At 36.3% G+C, this 23,096-nt stretch overlaps 1 protein-coding gene across 1 annotated transcript in view; it reads right to left on the bottom strand.

The window, feature by feature from the left end:
- Positions 1-23,096, bottom strand: part of LOC100541293 (glutamate receptor ionotropic, delta-2-like) — a 58,591-nt gene that overhangs the window by 12,657 nt on the left and 22,838 nt on the right. Inside the window, exon 3 of the mRNA XM_031553269.1 lies at positions 2,184-2,237. Coding sequence (XP_031409129.1) covers positions 2,184-2,237 — 54 coding nt within the window. The remainder of the gene's footprint in view (positions 1-2,183; positions 2,238-23,096) is intronic.

Below are 23,096 nucleotides of genomic sequence, written 5' to 3'. Positions count from 1 at the left end.
TTACTCCACTTCTGCTGAAGTAATGGTGTTGTGATCTTAATACTGAACTTGCAAAATGTTGCAATAAATAAGTGATAGTATGTCACATTCATCAGTCAGGAAATATTTCTATTTCTATTTAATTTGAACATAGAGTTACAAACTAAAAGAAGAATAGGGCAAAACATTTTTTCGTTTCCTTTCGTATCATTATCTACAAACTTTATTACTAATCTGATCTTTACATCCACAAAATATTGAGCGTTTTGAAAACATTGAAATAATCGAGTATCCTGAGTTGGAGTGGATCCTCACTGAGTTCAATTGCTAGAGTCAACAAACAGAGCTTGCCAGTAAATTGCTTCAGTGGGGATATGAATTTAGGTCCAGAAGAAGATTAAGCTAAGATGGCTGAAGAGTTAACTTTGCATGGTGTTAGACATGTTCACATCCTCCACAGATGACAGCAGGGGTGACTGAATGGGATACAAAGAAGATTTTAATGACTATGTTTTTTAGCACAGCTAGTTAGAATGAACTTAATTTCAGCTTCCACCCATTTCACATACAAGAGTATAAAGCACGGAAAGGGTGGTGCACGTGTTTCTGCATACATCATTCAACACACTAGCTGTGGAAAGGAATAGTTTTGGAGCAGAGAAGACAGTTTAAAGTGGTAACTACTTCTATTGCTGTGCTGTTTAATCCACTCCTATGTACAGTCAACAATGCTCAGAAAGCAAAATTTCTTCCATAGAGACACTAATTTCTGAATACAGAACATAAAGGAAGTATGTGTAATAGGAATGGTTCTTGGTTTTCTTTTTGGTTCTGAGAGTGGAGGAGTGGACGTATAAAAAGAGAAAGTACCTACTCCCAGTCTGTCTGGGAACTTTATTGACACTGGTGCATACAACTGTCTTCTACTGATATAGACTTTGGTCGAATCTTTTTAAAAAATAGTAACTCTTAACTTAGAAGAGTACACATCAACTCCACTTCAATATTCCACTGATGACAAATAATTTCTAGTTTAATCTCACAGAAAAGGAAATATCTGTGTGCAGTTCACGTGACCTTCTGTAGCTTAGAGTTGGATTCTGAGCCAGAGAGACCCACCACATTCAGTGCTGAAGAACAAAGAAAATTACTGGTCAGGAGAAATGCAGGGCCCAAAGCAATAATTCCTGCTGAACCTCGGTTGTCTTCACAGCACTTAATGAGGCATAATTCTCTCCACAGAATGTTGGCTTAAAGTTCGCTCTTTTAAAGGAGAAGGACAAAGTATGTTCTCACTGAAAAAAGCTAAAACTTATTATAACCTTGAAAAAAAAGCTTTGAATTAGACTACTAGTGAAAAACTAGTAGCAAGGTATGAAAACAGAAGAGCACAGTAAATCCAGAGTAGATCTAGAATTCATATGCAGTTTATCCAAGCTATCTTTTGTTTAAAAATATGCAGGAGATGTACAATTAACACACTGGGTAACGTTATCTCCTCAGGGAATTCAGCCATTCTGGACTTTTCAGAAAACAAATGAAAAAGTGAATGCCTTCAAATCTAGCACAACTGCACTTTCCAAAGTTTTTGTATGCAGAGCTATTTCACACTGACTTATCATATTTTAGCTGACAAGTGTTCATGAAGAACCTATTTAACAGTTTAAAATTAGGACCTCCATTTTTCTTTTATTTTCCTTCAGGAACTTTGCTATATGACCTGGTTCAGGAGTCCACCAAAAAGTCTTCTGCTGATATTAATGGTTTTGGGTACCAACCATTACTGAATTCTAGATGAATACTTACAGGAAAGGCAAAGATGGGATTACTAATTTCTTTTTTAAATAAGAAAAGTAAATAAAATACGAATGAAACAAAAGCACTTCAGAAGAAGGATCCATTATGAATGAGAAATGATCTTAAGGAAATCCTCTAAAATTGTCAGTTCAAGTACTCAGTAGGAAAGTTTTTTTGTTCAGTTTATTTTTCATTTATTCATTTAAGCATTTCTGTTTAAAATAGGTAAGACAAAATGGCAAAACCAAAAGACTTGGCATTCTCTTTCTGTTAAATATTCACCAGCAGGGCCTGAACTTCGTTGTAGCTACTGCTTCCTGATGGCAAAGGCAAGACCAGTGTGAATATTTGTCTGTAAGCCTGAAAACAGGATTCATAGTTCACAACAATGTTCACTTGACAGTTACCTCATTTATAATGATCCAGTGACAGTCAAAAGCAACCAAATTAGTCTCCACAACCTGAAATAGAGAACAAACGAGCTATCAGTCACCTTGCTTATGAAAACCAGAAAACAACAACAACAAAAAATTAAATAGATGCTCTCTGCAAATGACAAAAATGGAAGCACATGCTCTTTAAAACCTTTGCTATTCAATTGAAGATAGAGAACCTTTAGCAAAATGTTGTGGAAGCATTTGTGTTATTGTTTGACTTGCTGATTAAAGCTGGAAAATACATTTCACTACTGGCATCAGTGAATAGAATATGTTTCAGTTGACTGAGGAGAAAATGAAATCATTTTTACCTTAATATTGTGCGGTGAGAGAGAGCAACAGAGAGGAAGGCCAAAACTGAATATTAAGTAACTCATACCAGATTTCTGCACTCCTACCTTTCTAGTGTATGCCTATGACATGGAAACCTCTGAATTAAAAATAAAAAAATAAAAACAAGCAAAAGAGCCAACAACCTTGAGACACATGGAAACGCAGAGCAGGGAGAGAGCTTCTCTTGAGAAAGAGAGCTGTTACTGGGATGATGGACAATGGCCTGTCCCTGGCCATCTGGAGAGAAGGCCTCTAATCCTTCTTCCACCATCCCGTTCATTTCCTTGCTAAAAAATATTCTAGGAGATACCTTTGTACTGGACTGAAATTTTACTGCCTAATTCTTCTTTCACTCAACATTATTTCCCTTGAGTTCACTGCTCTTGTGGAAAGATGTTTGATTCACAGTAAAGAAGAAAAGTACAAATGGTGTACTTCCACTAGCTAGGAAGGAAACCACTGATAGAAGGGAGACCAAGAAATCTACAGAAAAGGTTTACTTTTTTTTTTTTTAATAAATAAATAAAATTTATTTGAGTTTTGACATTTACACTGAAATTGTTTTAAATAAGTCAATCCAATCAATTTTGTTTTTATAATCAAGTGTATTTGTATGTACCAAGTATGGTGTACTTGATTCACCATTTAAAACCGGTGAATATCTAAAACAGCATTTAATCTCAGAAAAAAATTAAAATAAAATACAAAGACAAAAATTGAAACAGGTCTTGAAACTTGCAGTGTTAGAAAGTTCAAGTAAATAGGTTGCTCTGAAAGTAATGCTTCCTGTTTATTTCCATGGAAATGACAACTTATACAAAAAGTACAATAACACTATTTGATAGGGCAAATTCTTAGCTACAAAACACTTCAACGTAGTCACCACTGTTAGCCATTTTCACCAGTAATGAACACAAGAGCGTGCATGGCATACTGGTAAAAGTCTGCACCAGCAGAAGTGACCTGCTGTCGCCATCACCACTGCAGAAACGCATCCACCACCTCACTGTGCTCACATTCCTTCTTTGGTCATCATAAATGTTCAGCAAGCATCAACGTATGTCAGTAGGTGCTATTTTTTCTGAATGGAGTTATCCAAAGACACACCTTTGCTTCATGCACACTTTCACGTCAGATGCCATTTTGTCAGACAGCCCCTCTGCTGCCGTCTGTCACACAGCAAGAAAAAGGAATGGAATTACTGCAGGAAGGTTCAACCTCTATTGCCATACCACCACCATCTGTCTCTGACATGGTGGGCCAACATATTAAAACAGGAGACATTACTTTTGGAGGAGCTCTTGTAGATGACTGGTGCTGGTCTGTTGCTACTTAAATTAATGCACAGCAAGCATGTTTGCCTTTTAACAATGATGATCAGAAAAGTAGTTGCCAAGGATGGCTGCAATTTATTTAAAGACCCCATACTGATAACCTTCAGAGGCCATTAGAATCAGGGTCACTGCTTATTTAGTACAATGACAGGAAGGTTAGAAATTCCTATCTAGAGAGACTAGGGAAAGAAACCAAGAGCAGCAGTATATGAACTGAGATCCTATGAGACACTCTCGTGGTGCCAGAAACTGGGAGAAAGGAAAGCCATCACTGTTAGTGTGCTCATGGAAAATTATTTATTTTAGTAGCAAGGTCCTTGCTTTATTCAGTGTTTTGATTTGTTACTCTTTCTATATGGTAACAACAGCGTATTTTGCCATGTTCCTTTGATGCTGTCTTACATTGTCCACAGAAAATTACCCTGACTACACTTCTCCAGACAAGGCCTCCCAAGGTTCCCACTGGCACTGAGACAGTCTGCCAGGAGAATACCCTCAGATTCAAGGCTTGTGGTGGTGGTGTTAGGGAAACAAAAATGATTGTGTTCCATGAGGGACTCCTCAGCTCTTGTTCTGCCTCAAAATGGTAATCAACTGAATCTTTAGTTTCAGGTAATTTCTTTGAAAGGATTTGGTTTTGTGTGACTACTTTGTCTAGGCTATCATATTTAAATTAGAAAAAGCCTTTTCAACAGAGTGTGGTTTTAAGAATCACCACTGTTATTCAGTGCAGCTCAGAGACAACTTGAGCTGGATTCTAGAAGAAGCTTACTGGTCTCACTAGTTACTCAAATAACACAGGCTACACGTGATAGATTTACTTGTAATTTGCAAATATTAAGTTGAAAAATACTCATTTTTCAGTTGCAACTGAAATTTCTCAGCTGAAAAATCATGTTTTATCCATTAAAGTTTATGCATTCATGAATCTACTTAATATTAAAACCATTTTCAAAAAGCTTATGTCAGGCTAAGATGAACTTGTAATGTACTCAGAGACTTCGAACTAATGTATTCTAAATTTAGATGGGCTATGAATAGCCCACAGTTTTAGAATTCACTTTTCCTTTCATCTTGTTGCAAGCTGCTTTTTGGTATTTTCCTTAGCCCATCCACACAAAGATAGTTCTAGTATCGAAAGTGGTTGCTTAAAAATGCAACTAACTTTGCCCCCAGGAAGTCTTTTTTATTATGAATAGGTGTTTTTTGTTGTTGTTTTTGTTGTTTTTACAAAGTGAATTTATTTCTAAACTTGGACCTAGCATTCAATTATTTCAGGGCTGCCCATTTCATCAAGATCAGGATGATGTGTCTCAGTCTCTCACATCCGAGCACCTCTCTTTGCCCAGTATGGACAATATTGTTCAGTTAACTGACTTTGATGTTAGGCAGTACACCTTCTCACTATGTCCGTATGAATTGCAGGGCGCTACATTATTTTCGTTATCATCAGTAATGGCCTTCTGGTATTTTACAACTATTGTGCTTTTTAAGTTTTTCAGTGTAGAAAGAAAATAAACAGACACAACCACTGTTTTACAGAAAATAAATATATGTGCCCTTTGGTTTTGACACTTGAGGGAAGAAGTCGTTCAGTCCTAAAGTTTTCTTCAAATATGAACAGTTTATAATTACATTCATAATGTGACTGTCAGAAGATTCTCTCAATCAGCACTTTCTATGTACACACTTACAAGTTCCAGACTGTATAAAATCAAGCCAAAATAAATAAATAAACCAAAAACTAGCACCAACTTAGCCTAGACCCAATTATTTGTCAGCAAAACAGTTATTACCTGACATGGCATACCTTTACAGTTACGAAACAGTCTTCCACAATGCCTTTGTCTATCTACTGACCTTGCTGACTTGTTTACTTAGAAAGCCACTGCAGAATCCCTTAAAAGGGATGATAACAAATAACACAGCAATTAGAAAACAGCAAAACAAACAAACAAACAAACAAAAAAACAACAAAAAGTGTGTCTGGTTCTGCTGAAATTGATTCTAACCAGAAGGTACATACAACATAGCTTCAATAGACGTATGTGATGAAGTTGTTCAGAAGTTTCACATGACTAATATGTTGGAAAAGTTGAAATGTATCTGTTATTTGAGAGACAAACTTTTTTTCTGGCTGAAATTCACACATTGTGATCTGGCATGGACTTATGTTTTGTGCCAGCAAATAATGACTATACAAAATACCACTTGCAAAGGCACAAGGGCAATAATGTAAAATAAATCAGATATCCTGAGTATTAGAAGCAATAACAATTTGATGAAGCTTGTAGGAGTTAGAGACCTCAAGACCTCAAGTATTTGAATACAATGCTATTTTCAGATTCATCTACCTGTTCTGCTGTCTGTGATAAGGAGCCTTGCTGTGCACTCCAGAAAGGCCAGGGACAGATTGGAAATTTCCGTACAAGAAGGTGGGGAACTGCATTGTTTATGCAGCTCACCTCTTAAGACAAACTGAGAAAAACTACAGTGTGCATTCATAATGATGGCTGAACACCAGCTGAATCCTACAAGATATTTGTTGGCAGAGTTACCCTTTCCAAAATAGAATTAAACCATGCACACATTGACAAATTCTCTTTTCATACTACCTCTACGGGAAATTGTACAGCAATCCACCTGTGGGTTACTGAACACATAAAGTTATACTCAATCCAGCAGTGTCTCTAAACCTAAACATAGATGGTAGCTGAGAAACTGTGCTTACTCTGTTCTTACTCCTTAGGCATTCACTCACTGCCTCTTTCGGAGATGAGATAGTGAGGGAATCTTTAGTCCAACCCAACATAGCTGTTTTTATGCTTCCAAATACATTCCGGTTTCTTAACTGCAATGAAAAGCAGCAGCTAGAAACAGCAGAATCTTATTAACTCCGTATCAGCTGTTGTGAAGTTCAGGCTATATCTGTTTACTGGGAGAATAAATATTTGAAACTAGCTGGCTGCCTTTCTGATGCTTGCAACAAAAGCAATACTATGCATTTTGTGCTGTTGAGGTGGCACTTCTGTTCAGGGTCTTCGCTGTGCAGAACCATCCAGAAGTAGAAGAACCTCAGAATGAAGTTGCATCCTAGCAGCTTGATGGACAAAGTGGCTCACACATTGCTGTCTCACCCAACTAAATCAGTTCTGGAGAATATGCAGAAGATGGACAATATAGCCACCAACTTCAAAGAACTAATTTTTTTTATTTTTATTTTTTGTTCAATCAGCATTTTTTCATTTATAGGCCACTAGTATTTGGCTAATTTTTATTGCCATATCACATAATTCTCCACTGATAAGAATCAAAGCAGCACTTGAGCAGGCCAGTTCTGAAACAGATTGCATGATATTGGGGAAAAACTAAAAAGATTTCCTCTCCACCTACTCAGTGCCTGCTCAGCCAGAAAGTTCACACTGGAGTATTTGAAAATACTGTCATTAGTTGCATAACTCCTGCAGCAAAAAATACAGCTGTTGAGTATTGAGTGCCATTCACACAGATAGAGAAGTCTGCAGCAATAGATATAAAATATCATTGTTAGTATCTTTGTAACTTCAGAAATGTGCACATCAAACTTCAGCAGTTTTCATAATACTTTTCTAATCTATTAAAATAAATCAAACTTCTGTTTCATGAGGAAGGTGTTCCATTTAGTTAAATCAGTGAACAAGAAAATGGACGAAGCAAAATATAATTTTCTTTCTCTAAAGAATTCAACTACACACCAAGGGAAATTTTGCATAGAGCAGAAAAATGATGTCAAGAAGACAAGCAATGAGCAAGGACAAACCATCTGTCAATTGGCAGTAACTTCAGAACTCCTGCATCTTTGGAAGAGGCTGACAATTTATCACGACTATTTCTATTGTTCATACTCAAGCCTTCAAATGTGCTAAATGTAAGACATTCCAAAAATAAATAAATAAAAAATAAATAAAGCAGCAGCATTGTCAGCATGCAAGTTTTTCTCACGATAATCCTCATTACTTCTCAGAATAATATTTCTTACAATAACAAGCAAGAAAAATATACCTGCCCAACAAAAGAAACATCCAGTTTAATAGAAAATAGCATTAAAAGTTTTCCGCATCTCCTCTTGCTTATATAGTTTTAAGGGTATAGGTCCGAACTATAAGATACAGAACAGAACCCTTACCAAGTAAACAAAGATAAACTGTTCCATGCCTTCAAAATTCATCTCCGTACCTAGCATGTTTCCTGCAAACATCTAACAAGCAGCAGTGCTGCATGTATGGACAGGTCCACACAGAATTTGGTCACCTCATCTGTTTCCTGTCCCATGTATTTCAAACAATTACTAGGCTCCAATTTTAGCTTTGCTACGGCTGGGTCTGCTCTACAGATAGCTACCCAGGCATCATGACTCATTTTTCAAAATGCTGAACAAGTGTCTCCAACTGAACCGGACTTCATGTTAATTTTCTGCCCCATGAGAAGCTGTGGTAGAGACTGGAAATCTGTTCTTTCTGTGAAACCACCACCAAGCCAAATGAGTTTTTCATTTGATTTTTTTTTTTTACAGAAGCCAACAAATGGCATTGAAAAATTCCTTGTTTTGGAACTGACTAGTACTGAAATCACTAAAGTGATTTTTTAGTTAGTTTACCCAAGAGTTGAGCTGGGACACATACTCAATACTAACCTCTTCCAAACAACCTCTGTGTACAATATGCCCCAATTACACTCACTTGTAAACTGAACTGCACTCTTCCAGCTGGCAGATTGCTAAATTGCTTATGTCCAATATTGTTAGACTTGGTGTCTATGTCTTTCCATAGATCAACTTTTTAGAATCACCACTTCTGTTTTATATAAGCAAGTATGTGCCGTGACTTTATCTCTGCTAGGGACTGGCATTTTTGGATCATTAATATATGACAAAAATCAGGCATCCTGCACAGCTACATGAGACAGGGAGCCCCCACTCTGCAAAAATCTGAAGCAAGCATAGAAACTAGGATGACATTTCTTAACATTTCCTTTAACTGAAGAAAAGTTGTTTGACTAGCTTGAGCACCTAGAGCTGTCTGCCATACTGCAGATGGATCTTCAAACAGTGGTATACAAACCAAAAAGACTTACATAGGTAATGTGCACGTAGCACTAAAAGAGGGTAAGTGATAAGGTAAATACTGGAGAAGTAAATGGACAGTGTTGTACTACATCAAACTAAATGCTGCAGGTCATCCTGATCCTGTATTTTTTTTTCTTTTTCTACTAGTGGCTAGTTCATCAAGCCACAGCCATTTTATCAGGTTTTCTGTAGCATTCATTCCTACTGGTGCCCAGCAAGACCTTTTCTGTGTCTCTACTCTTAGCCTTTGAGCTTCTCAGTAGGGAAATCAGTTGCTGACTTATAAATCTCACCAGAAACTAAAACTCAGAAAAATCTCTCTTCAGCAAAGGTAATATTTTTTGAATCTAATTTTAATCTCTAACCATTTCCACACTCGAGATGGAAAAGACATGAAAATACTTATTATTTTTGTTCTTATGGAGCAGCATCATTTTTCTGGGATCCATTCCCCTCAAGTTCCTTCTAAGAAAAAGGGAATTCTGCGAGTTAAATCAGACAAAGAATTCCCTAGGTCACTAATCATATAGTGATCAAGCATTAAAAGGCAAGCTTCTACAGCACTTTGGGGGAAAGGAAGTCTTCCAGTACCTTTTAAGGACACTGGAGATGGCTGACATGGCTTAATTTGCTTGTCTCATGAGAACAAGTTTCTTTGAAAAAAGAAAGTAGTTGAACTACTTGATTGGTTTTCTTTCTTTTTCTACTAGATTTCAAAAGATTGTACATTTAAACTAAATTGAAATTGAGTTATTCCACTAAATAATTAGTTTTATATTGATTCTACTTGCCATCTTTATTATATTAAAAAAAAATCAAGTTCCAGGGAAGATTTCATCTCCTTTGTATTAAGATTTTTAGATGTAAGGGAGATTTTAAGAGATTTTACGGTCAAGTAGAGATCAGCACCAAATTAAAAGTGCATACAGTGTAAAAGAAAATCAACAGTTGAACATTTAATAAATTATTAAAAAAAAGCATTGCACTAATACTTCAGAGAATGTGACTATGGGCTTGTAATAAGAGTACAAAGTAAGTGTTCCTTCTGTCTGATTGAAATGATTTCTTTTATTTAATTTCGTTTATTTCTTTCCTCAAGAAGAGCTCATAATGTGTTTATTATTTAGGAATCTATAATCAGAAATCCACTCCACCTTGGAGGTCAAACAGTAAACTACAGGTTTAAAACAGTACTCATTAAATGCCTTTCTTTTTCAGGATCTTCTTTTAAACTTAGTCTCACAATTTCTAAATTTATATTTTGATTTATATTCTAATTATCCTTATAAAAAGAGCTTGTAACAGCTGCTGTTAAGAAACAAAACAAAAAACCCGACAACACATCTGTTTTGAACTATGCTGCTTTAACTCAAAGTCATGAGTACAACATCATACTACCTGCACACAAATACAGATGCTATAAAGTAGAAAAATAGTATTCTCAGTGAACAATAATGTATCTCCCACCTGGAAACTGCATATTCCAAAATAATAAAGAGATTCGAACCATTATGGATATTCTGTTATGTTACTTATGTACAATTGCCTGTGCCTCCTCTTCTTAAGAATTTCTTGAAATCTCTTCTACATGTAACTGGATTTTTTTTTCATTGTAATAGTACTTTTCTCAATCTGAGTTAAACACGGGCTTTAAATTAAATTCATTGTCATCATATTTCAAGGTGAAGAATCAAACATAAGTCTAAATCTATGTTCAAATTTTCAGATTTTTTTCCTTTGTGAAGATTCAGAGGTGATAACAGATTTCTCCCAGCTGTAGTTTTAAATATCTCACGATCCTCTACACCCAAATACATGCAGAAACTACCCTTTGAGTGAACCACCTCCAGACTGAAGGCATGCATTTCAATACAGGGAAAATAATTGCGTTACTGATGTTGACATTTTTTTTTAGTCAAAATTTAGGATATGAAGAAGCCTTTCAACCTGTTAATGTGACAAAAGAAGCTCAGGCAAATATCCATTAACTCTAGGATTTAACTTGTATGGAAATGACTGTCAAGTCTGATAAAGGATCATTCTTAATGCATGCTTTAGGTGACTAGGCTTCTAGTGAAGAAAGTTTGGGATGCTGCAGGAGAAAATACAGATGATAAAATAGTGTATGTCAATTTCAATATATGCTCTTTTGGTAGAACATAAAAATATGTAAATTCATATTTTCATGTTTCTTTACTTCTGTCTCCAATATGGAATTATATAGATAATGGTGTCTGTCAAGGCAGGAAACAGTTAAAAGTGAAGAAGCAAAGTAATGCACAAGATTCCTTTTCAGTGTGCATTAGTTGGTTTGACTGTACTCAAGAAAAGGACACTGATTCAAATAAAACTTGTAAAGGAATCATTTAAGGGTAGTAATTTCGTATAATCCTACGCTTCTCATCCATATCTGATTTTACACCTCAGTAATTCTACAGATTGTACTACGTTGCTCTTGCTTTACACCAGTTTAATGAGAAGAATAGTTAATTAGGATGGAAATCATAGTCAGAAAGAGGGTGAAAAACAAGGGCTTTGAGGACAGACCTGAAGGAGAGAAGCAATGAACATCAATGCAAGAAATAGGGTCACTGATTTAGATAGTTCTTTGGTTGTGTGAATAAACACTTTTAGATTGTCACTGCTTGAACACAAACACACACATACACACACACTATCAATAAAAATTCAAAGATAGAACACCAATTCCCTCAAAGGTAGCTAATTTCCAGAAGAAAACCTTCCTATCTGTTCCGGGCTTCAGCGACCAAAAGAAGAAAGCAAAATACTGATTAAATTTGAAATAGTCTGTTTGACACCATTCTTCTGTTCACTGTTACTAGATGTGGGTGCTGTTTTTAAATGTTTGAAAAGCATTTATTTAGGGGAACATTTAAACATGTAGACTGAATTTACACAAACAAGCAAGGCTCAATCCACCTTCTTTCTCCAGGAGTATTAAGGGACAATTTTAGGGCCAGACTCTCTCAATTGCTCATCATCTATAAGTTAGCCAGATTATCCTCAATAGGAGCTGCAGGATGCAGAGTGCTTTTGAAAACTTGTCCATTCCATTTAGGTTTTTAAACTAAGCTGAGTGCCTTGAAAATCCAGTCTTGATTAAGTTGGCAGGATGTTGCATATTTTTTAGAGATATAGAAATGTAGTTTCAACTCCTTTTACTCTTGTTAGAAAATGAAAATCCCGTCTGCCAGTGTAGCAGGGGAAACACTGAAAATCATGTATTACATAATGTAATATTGCTACTATTTTTCTTTGTCACTGTCCACCTTTAAAAGGATTTGTTGACAAGTATCAGCTTGACATTAGTGAAACAGAAAGTACTTCATTTTACTATTACAGGTGTTATTAATGAAGGTCACTGTTCAAGAGACAAAATATCACTAAAGCCATCAGCCTTTTGTGCTCTTGAGGTTTATGGAGGTGCCACTCCTGTCATTTCACTTATCTGCACAGAACAGCAGTAGCAGAGGTTCAAGCAAGATAGCCTGCATTTTTGACTTGTGCACAAACTAAGCATTCAGCTTCTCTCCAACTAAGCCAACTGAAAGCACTTTTTTTGTGGCAATAAGAGTTCAAGAATCAAGAGCAGTTTAAATGAATTCTATCTGGCCGTAGGCTTGGAGTTCCCTGTGATAAAATCTTCCCATAAGTATGTGTGCTAAGACGAAATTTATTGTAAATGTACTGAAATTATTCTGACTACCAAGCTGCAACAGCAAATGTGAAGCCCATCAACCATGTGGTTTTCATGCTTGATAACAGATCAACAAAATGCATTGCTCCTACTAATAGTCCAAAGTCACTGCAAATCCAGTTCCACACAGGTATTCACTGAATCTTTGAAAAGGTATGGATAAATACATCAGCCTGTTTTTCATTAAGGTTCTAAATTTTCATAGAATCAAATAATTGCTTGAGTTGGAAGGGACCTTATAAAGATCACCTAGTGATCACTATGCCATGGGCAAAGAGGCCACTGACTAGACTGGGCTGTCCAAAGCCCCGTTCAACCTGGCCTTGAGCACCTCTAGGGATGGGGCATCCACAGCTTTTCTGATAAGTCTGTGCCAGTGCCTCATCACCCTCTAAGTAAAAAAATCTATTTGCTTCTCAAGCCAAGACTGGAGACTTCCCTGTCCAAATCCTTCTGGATGGTATCCCTTCCTTCTAGAGTATGAACTGCACCCACTCAGCTTGGTGTTACCAACAGGCTTGCTAAGGGTGCACTCAAGCCCACTGTCCATGCCATCAATAAAGATGCTAAGCAGCACCAGTTCCAAAACACACCCTCTGAGGGACATCATTTGTCAGTGGTTTCCACCTGGACATTGAGCTGTTGACCACAATTCTTCGGGTGTGACCTTCCTGAATTTATTTTCCTGGTAAATGCTCTCTACTTTTATTCCTTTATTTATTTTTAAATTCCTGCTATTACTCTACTTTCAACAAGTAAATGAATATAATGCCATAATTTGGAGGTTTATGATATTGCCGTAACATAAGTTTGATAAGAAATTTTTGTCCTAACATCAAACAACATGGTTCACAGTCAGTTTCTCCCTGCAAAATTGCTGGGCTGAAATCTATTTTCAAAGATCCGTCTACATACCTTAGATCTGATATCCTTCAAGTTTCATTAAAAGTTGTTAACAAGATATATAGTTCAAAGTAAATAAAAAGTATTCTATGTAATGCCATGTTCAATAATAATAATATTAGACAGATGTTAGCAGATAGCACTTTATCAGTGACTAAACAGCACAGCCACAAGTGCTCCTTTACAAGGACAAGGTGAAACTTCCTAGTCTTCAAATATGGGTAGATATTCTAAATAGCTTCTGTTTTAAGCTGTTAAGTACAGAATGAAAAGGCTTTATTGGAGAAGAAAACATTGCAGAAAGGCACATTGTAACAAACACTAGCAACAGAAAAATGGCAATTTGAGCCATTCCATATATTAAGTTTCTTAATAATTTACAGGAATTCACTTGCTAAGAATTGTTTCTCAAGAATTTTCATCGTGGAACAGTTGCTCATTTCTTTTCACTTACTGAACAAAGAGGCTTGAATTAGATTCCTACTATCATTTTTTAAAATAAATTGGAAATCTTTGGTGGGGAAGAGTAAAGAGAATGGGAGAACTTTAAGAAGATTTGAGAATTCCAGTAAAAGAAAAACAATGCACATTGTTAAAAAGACGACTGGTTCTGCATTTTAGCAGCATTTGTGAAACTGGCAATAGCCTTAGTGAGGTGAGCTATGAAGAAAAAAGAAGACACTTTTGCAAAAGAAGCATTAAAGATCACTTCAGCCTAAACCTGATTTCATCAATATTTTTTTTCCATGGAAGTGAAACTTACAGCATCATTTTTAATTGCTTCTTTTTTCTTTTTCTCAAGGATAGACTGATAAACATCAGAAACTCAACTTGTATTTATGGTAACAGTTCCTCTATAGTCAGTCCAATTATTCAGTCAAAATTACTCGCGTGAGAAAAATAACTCATCTGTATAATAGATTACAGGTCCAGGTCCCTGATGTAAATTATGAAAGGCCCATTATATAGACTGTCATAATTTTTCCAGAATCACATTTCTTTCTCCCTTAGGTACTGTCAAACATCTTTCTACCTCTAAGCACTGCATTTTCATAGTGTTCTTTCAATCATCCTTTTTGACTAACGCGAACCAGAGCTGTGATATATGTTTCCTATTCTGACTATTAATATTATGGGCACATTGTCTTTGCTTTTGGACGGTGATAGAAGCAAACTGACAGAACCAATATCTAGACAATCCTTGAAGTGATACATGAGCTTTACACAAGAATGATCAACAAGATAGAGAGCTATTCTCTCCAGACTGATTGATAAGAAAAACAAGTTGGCTATAAGGCTGTATTTTCAGCTGGGAGTAAGTACAGCAGGAGTCCTTTGTGTCTCCAATTATACAGACAGAGCGCAAAGCTGAACCAGTTAAAAAATGAAAAGAAAGAAAAGGCAGAAAGAAAGAAGTCACAATGATTTCAGAAGTTCATTATTTGGTCTATTGTGCGGGAGATAGGAGAACTGCACATTTGTCATGAAGAAATAAATTACAGTGAATCTTGCTGTGGACCTCAGCAAAACTCTGAATGTGTGCACGTAATTATGGTCCATCTCAAGTCCAATTAAATCCCAACTTACCCAGGCAGACAGGCTAGCACAGCACAATGAAGCTGTGTGAAATGTGTCAAGAGACTGCTGGAGCCATTTCCTGAAGCTGTCAGGGACAGGAGTGGGAAAACCTTTCCCTCCTTCCCATCCCTTCCCTATCCAGGAACATCACCTGTGAGCAAGAAGGTACCAAGATCACTGGAATGGAATGTAAATTTGCTGCACAATTAAATATAAAATCTCAGACACGTCTATCTAGCTGTACTGAAGACATTCTCATATTCTCATTTAGGGGCATGCTGTATTCCCTCCAAGTGTTTTTTCATATGGTGCTGCCCACTCTGCTGATGGGCAGAGTCGGTAAATCCCCAATAGTCCCAGAGGCCAGCCTGGAGTCTCTGTGCTCTTTCATCTGATGACATCATGTTTTATCTCTGTCAGCGGAGCATCACTGAGATAGAAAGAAAAAATGTTCCTGTTTGATTCCCAGAGGCATGGGAAAAGTTGAGCCTGAAAAGCCTTCACTGGGTACTTCATTTTTTCTCTCTTTCTCTCTTTCATTTTTACCTAGATATTTCCTTTCTGTTTTTTCAGCTTTTCTGATTCCTATCCCTCCACTGAGCAAGAGGTTACTTTCTGCCCGGACATCACAGCAAGAGCTGCTGTGGAAGTTTTGATGTATCTGTCTGTTACTTTGACTGGCAGTGCCTTCATACCTTAAGTTTTTATGGTACCTTTTTCTTATGCACACAGTAAGCATTTTGGAAGAATCAAAGAGTCCTTAAGACAAAAAAAGCAAGAAAAATCTCTCAAAGTAATTAACCAGAAACTTTGAGAGGGGAAAAGAGGGACTTTACATAAAGTTAATGAAAGACAGATATGGATTAAATTTCAACTAAGTGAGACAAAAGCTCTAAGTAATCAAGAGAAGTTAAAGTTCAGATCATTTTCTACACTGGTATCCTGGAAACATATTTTAAAAAGCTTCATTATTGCAATGTCTGATGCTTGCAATAAAAGAGCTATATGTAAACGTAGCTGTGTGCCAATGAAATAAAACAAGCTTATTTCCCTCTTTACTACATGTAAGTAACATATACTGATGTGCATGCACCATGTATCCTATTTGCTTCATCTACTATTTCCTGTCCTATACATTATCAATCAACTTTCCGAGAGGGATCAGGAATGCATCTTTGTACATGTGAAGTTGTCCTGTACAACACTTTATATTCCACCTCCCTAGATTCATCTCCTAATTCAGACATGTTCCAGGATCCTAGATCAGCCATCATTCATGGTTACCTTCCTAAATTGAAGATGCTTTTATCTCTGAGGGTGAGTTTTCCTCATAAACATCATAGAAAATTCCCTCTAATGGAAAAGATTCAAACTTTGATCCATGACCCTCTTCATGCCATGTCTCCAAAAAGGAAAGGCAATCAAACTTGCTTATTATGTATTTATTTCACTCTCTCCTGAGCAAAAGATATAAGTAGAGCAGTGTCATATTTCTGTCAAAATATGAATCTTCTGGAAAATATGCTTCAATAACTGATAGATGAATATTTATTGTTATTTATGGCACAAAAAAGAAGACATATTTATCATTTCTTTGTTCTGCACTTGTGTGATGTCTAACAATGACATCCTAGCATGTGACTGACTGAGAACTGAAATGAATGAGATATTTTCTCTGGCAAGCAATTATCACTGTTCTTATGATCACACTTAAACATTTTAAAAAAAGGACCATAATTTTTGCTTTTACTTTGAGAACACATACAAGAAAAAACTTAGAATTAAATAATTATCTTTCAATCCCCAAATCAAATTTGATCTGAGAGTAGCTAGGATTAAAAGCAAGTCAAGAACTCCTGCTTTGGCTCAGTATGAGCAGGATAGAAAGAAAGGAATAAAAAGTCAGAGTATTCTCCCAAGTCAACTAAAATAAGAACTGTCATCTTAAAATATTTCAGGCTGTAAACACAAAACCCATTCATGGAAGCAGCATGTATTTCATTACTGCCAGGACTCCCACCATCATTTGTAGTGCACCCTCACACAAACACACAGGCTCCCCATAGCCACCCACGTCTGTAGTTCTCTTGCTTAAAGGGCATTAAAGTACAAACATACTTGGCATCATCTAGCTGAAAAAAAGCGCCTGGACTGCCATCTTTGTTTGGAAGCCCTCTTGCTGTGGGTGCATGCTTCCTGAAAACCTATGGTGCTTTTTTTTTGCAAGCATGCACATCTTCAGGGCAGCACTGAAAGTGTTATGCTAGGTTTATCAGACTAGTGAGCTAAAGAGCCTAAAAAATAAATACCTTATGGCTACACTGAATGAGCTCAGACTTGATATGCAGTGAGTTCCTATCTGTAGCACTTGGGACAGGACAGTAGTTATTGAGCACTAGCTATATGAGCAAAGCAGGAGCATTCTCAGCTATATTCACACTTCTACACAAAGGCACCATCCAGTTTCCCAGCACTGTTGCAGCTGAACTGACTGGTGCGAGTGGTTAAATAGCATTCAAAGCTTATTAAGAGTGGCTAAACGGTCCTGAGGCCTGTCTACATCAGAGTTTGAGTTGGTATGAGCACAAATGTGCCTAGAGGTACTAAATCAGCTAACAAAATGAGCAACATTGATGTAATCATCATGGATTTTTCTACATTTTATTCTGCAAAGTGTCCTTTATTATCTCAAATATTAATTAACTGGAAGTTTACTGTCTCTAAGGTATACACATAGAGAAAACCTAAAGGAAGCCATGAGGAAAATAAGAAAGAAAATGACCAGAGTTAACACACTGCTCCTGGATTAAAATTGCTTTCTAGCAAAAGCCTTATTGCTCAGTATCCACTGCGAGTGTCACTAACTGCAGATTTGAAAGAACACATTCAAAACAGTATACCTGATTTTCAAAAAGTAACCTATAAAATAAGCAAAACTGACACCTTCCTAAAGGGAAGAAAACATCAGGGAAATTCTCTGGAAAGCACTGAGCCTTAGACAACAAAGAAACTCAGAAAGAAAAAAAAGCCTTTTCAGTTTACACAACTTGGCTCAATTTACATTGCATTTCTATCTAAGGCAAGAAATCTTTCCAAATGCGCACCTTCTTCTTCAGTCCTCCAACTTTCTCTTTTTTCAAAATGACAAGAAAGGGGTAATGCAGTCATATTACATTTGGCACCAAATTATATCCCTTATAAAGATGATTTTAAGAAGCTTTTATTTGCAAATTAAAACAAATTGCGGTTTCCATGACAGTACAGAAAAGCCCAATAAAAGGATCTTGTAGTATTATACATGATTTATTTCTGACTATGCCCAAAGCTCAGAAGTGAAGGATCTATACTGAGTAGTGAGATGGTGAAGTCAATATACAATGATTCAGCCTCGCTTTGTTTTGTACACAGGAAAATGTTGTGGAAAGTTCTTCTCTTTACTACAGTACCGCACTGTAAAAAAAGTCCAGTATGCTGATGTCACACCATCTGAGCAGTTACAAAAAAACCCTTAAACCAGCAGATCTCAATCAATTTATACTTGTAGACCTTAGATACCAGATTGTAATATACATAGATCGAATTAGACAATTTTTTTCATTTTCTTAAAATATATAACAGAATCACAGAATCACAGAATTGTAGGGGTTGGAAGGGACCTCTAGAGATCATCAAGACTAACCCCCCTGCCAAAGCAGGTTCCCTACACCAGGTCGCACAGGTAGGCGTCCAGGCGAGACTTGAATATCTCCAGAGAAGGAGACTCCACAACCTCCCTGGGTACAGTGCAAACTAGGTACAAAAAAAATTCTTTCTCTCAAGGTCTACTTGGTGCTTCAACCATAAGGGTAGGAAGAAATCTTTATCTACAGAATAATTCTGCTTCACGGAGTGGAATTTGACTGCCTTTAGTCAACTGCAGCCATGTGCCAGTGCTGTCACTTCATTCCCAGGATAATGTGATGATATTAGGGATTTACTAGGGCAGAAGCAGACATACTCATGAGAATGTGTGTGAAAATAATCATAAAGAGAGATTTGGGCTATTCCAAATATTTCAGTTTAGAGCTCTGATCTGCTTCAGCTTTTGTGTTCCTGATATTTTCCCCACACATACATAACAACTCAGCTTCCTTACGTTATTGTGTTTTTAATTCACAGAACACCAATGCATACAGTTTAAGAAGGGGACTACAAGGAAAGCATTTATAACCTTGAAAAATGACCCTCTAACTAGCTTATTTTAACAAATAAAAACTAGTTGCATGTACACATGCTTTTCTGAGGCTTCCTCTAATTTTATTAGGTTTCTGCTTTTTTCATTCTGAAGGCAACAAATTCCAGCAGTGCAATGCACTGAGAAACATGGTGATGTGAAAAAACAGGAAAAAATAAAAATAAAAAATAACCCAACATCCAAAACATAAATAATGGAAACATATTTAAACCACAGCATGCGTAAGTGCTACAGTGAAATAGGCAGTGCTCCTGCAGTGACCACAGCTAGCCTGAGGTTAAGCCCCTAGATGGAATATAATATTCACTGAGAATCATTTTTCCATGAGATTTGAAGCTGGATGTGAACTTTGAATTCAAACTCTTCAGCTCATTGGCTGCAAGGAGGTGTATATCAGAGCACAGAGCAGTATCAACACATCACTTAGTATCAACATAAATCAGGAATACCTTCTCCCAAGAGTATTAATTACTGATGTACTATAGCAGTCCTTGGGAGACACAGGTTGAACAGAGGTTTAGGCACAAGCTACTTAGACCTTATGATTCAGTCACAGTTATTCAATCCTTTCTATTCAATCAGTTACTGTGCTAAACAAAGTCCTTGGGGTGAAGCATTTACAGTTAATTATGGAACTAGTATAATCTGCCTTGCTTTCAAATTAACATTTATCATAGTGCAAATTAATTTTTTTTAACAGTGTATTAGCACATTAACCATAGTGGCTAGCCTCATTTCGCTCTCATTAACGGGACAGATTTTCCTTTTAATTAACAGAAAGCATGAAATTTTTGCACTGGATCTATGAATCAGCTATGAATAATTTGTTGAGAAAGTTTTTATTTCAAATCTGAGATGTGCTTAGCCGAGACTAAACTACTATACGTATTCCTGTTGATTAAACCATTAATTTTTTGTTTATTTATAAGCGAGAATTTGTGCTTTATTTCTTTGTTATTACTTCCCCCAATGCGTTAATCATTCCAGTAAATAGAAAATCGACATTTCTGCTAACAAAATGTTTTATTATGGTTCTTTCCATAAATTCATTACTTTCAAAATCTGTAGTGCTTACTATTAATAATAAAACAAGCCATTGCAACCAGCAAGATGCTTTCATGCAACAAACTGAATGGACACACTCTAATTTTCACCAAACATTGTCACTCTTAGTGATTCACTATTTCCTATAGTCACATTTTGAAAAATTATCTGAACAAACAGAGAACACAAACACTTATTTCTAGTTTTTCCTTCACCGCATTAATTACTTCTCAGATTACTCCAGCAGGAGAACCAACAGGAGCATAGTCATATGGTCTGAACTCACAACTCATGCCTCAATTTATGAGGCCCTGAGTACTTAAGAAGAATCAGTGGGTAGACAGTGCTCAAAAAATAAACAAACAAATAAACAAACAAATAAATAAAAAATAAGGTTTTCAGGGAAATACCGAAATTTGGTATTCCCAATGGAATGCAAACATGTTAAAGTTAATTATATTTGCTAATAAAAGCACATGAATGCATTGTCATAACTGGATTATTTTGCTTGTAGGCAATTTGTCTGCCCCTTGCAAAACTGTTTGAAAAAGTCTTTTGATGTAGAAACTAAACCATTAAGTTTTAGGCAATGTGATAAATCAAAATTGTATTACTTTAATTTTGTAACTGTAAGACTTTGAAGAATATCTTTCAACTACAGATGTAAGAGCAGCTCTTCATTTATGGATACATAGATGCATTTTATACTAAACATTCTATTTTCAGTTGTATAATTGTAGCAGAAATGTAGGCAAGTCACAAAAAAGTAATTGAACTGACTGAAGAACTATTTGAATTGAACAACAAGAACAAATCTTCATCTATAAATCCTTCTACTCAGAAGTGCCTTAAGCCAAAAGAAGCTATAAATATAAAAAGAAGCTATAAATATAGAATCTGATACACACCCCAGAAATGCACTGAATTCTCACTTCTATTGGTTAACTTGCATACAAGAATAGATGATTGGTGGTGGTGGGAGTTCGTTTAGTACAAGTTCCCCTAGTAAAAGTTAAATGTTTTATAAAGAAGAAATATTGAAAAAATAAAGTCTTGGGGAAAGGAGAAACAAAAAAAAAGAGACAACAACTAAGCAGACATCCCCTGTCTGCTCAAAGTTTGTAGTAAAACCCTATTAATTAAGGATAATGAGCTTTCCCTTGGCCCACTTGCTCTTTTATAATCACAAAACTATTTGTTGATAAGTCCCTCTCTTGCTTGCTCCAGCCAGGAAGTTGCATTCATTGCAAGTTACTCATAGCCAAATTGAAAGTTCCATAAATCTTAAAGAAATAATTCCCCACAACCTGATCAGCAAATGATAGTGATGCTCAGATTTTTAAACAGAAAATTTCGAAAGGCATCTTGAAAGAAACTCGTTTCAAAATGAGAAGTGAACTAGTGTAAAATAATACCTAAATAATTTCACAACTGTATGCAAGAATAAGCACACACTCTTATTATCTGTGCATATAAAACACCTAAGCTTTCAGCAACAAAGCAATCAGAAAACAGTGAACGCACAAGCCAGTACACTCACAAAATGAGTTCTATCCTCTCAGTGAGCCTAAATAAAATCAAATGTGAAAACAAAGAGGAAAGAAAGCAGCAATTCATAAGAAAGCAAAATATAGTGTGTGAGTGACAATAAATATTTAAGAGGGGGCCAACTTTCCCTATGTTATTTGCTTGCATAGAATTACCACCAGTTTGCTATTAAATAAAATAAAGCTGTTAGATAATCCAATGCCACATGAAAATACAGAGCTCTGTATTCACAATGCCTCTCACTAGCTGCTAGATGCTTCAGCCACTGCAGTGATGCTGTCAGAAGCAGAAAGGCAAGCAGGCAAAGCTCTAAGGAGGTGATGAGCATGATTGTGTGGAGCCTCAGAGCTCTCCCTCATACCTTCCAACCTTTGCTTTTTTCTTCCCACTTTCTATTAGTATCACTTGCTGTGCTTTTCCTGAACTCCAGCTCAGCATAAAATCCCATTATCGAAATGTCAAGGCAATAACCATATCTTTATTTCTCTCCTTTTCCTTTTTCCCCTGCAAAATATATACACACTGAAGGTGCTATAAAGGCTTTATTATTTTAAGTAATTAATAGCTATAGTTCAGAATAGGAATCAATTACAATCCATACTCCTTAGTGCATTCTGGAGAACTTGCCAATAGAGAATGTGCATTACCAATTATATGTAAAACATATACTTGGTATTCAGTAGAGAAATATGGAAATAAGAGTTGGCAGATATGAGGTTACAGAAAGTAGCCATTTACACATCTCAAGAATCCTAAATCTTACATAAATAAGAACAGATACTACTCCATTACTTAAAGATCTCTACACTTATTTGCTAGGACAGTAAATGTTATGAAAACTACTTTCTTGTGCTATGCCTCAGATATACCACACAATTTGGCAAAACCCTGTAAGAACTCCTATATTCCTAACTGCAGAATACAGGGCTGTAAGAAGGAAAAGCATTTTTAAGGTCTGTGGAAACAAGAAATAGTAACACATCACAATATGGATAAAACTTTCCATTGAAATGCTGAGGTTGCTTTGGATCTCACATGGCAATTCAGGGACCAAACACTGACTCACACCTTCCCATTTATATATTTT

This window comes from Meleagris gallopavo, chromosome 4 (assembly GCF_000146605.3).
Source record: "Meleagris gallopavo isolate NT-WF06-2002-E0010 breed Aviagen turkey brand Nicholas breeding stock chromosome 4, Turkey_5.1, whole genome shotgun sequence".
NCBI classification, from domain to species: Eukaryota; Metazoa; Chordata; class Aves; order Galliformes; family Phasianidae; genus Meleagris; species Meleagris gallopavo.
The sequence above is the reverse complement of the archived record's forward strand: the minus strand, read 5'-3'. Positions and strand labels throughout refer to the sequence as shown.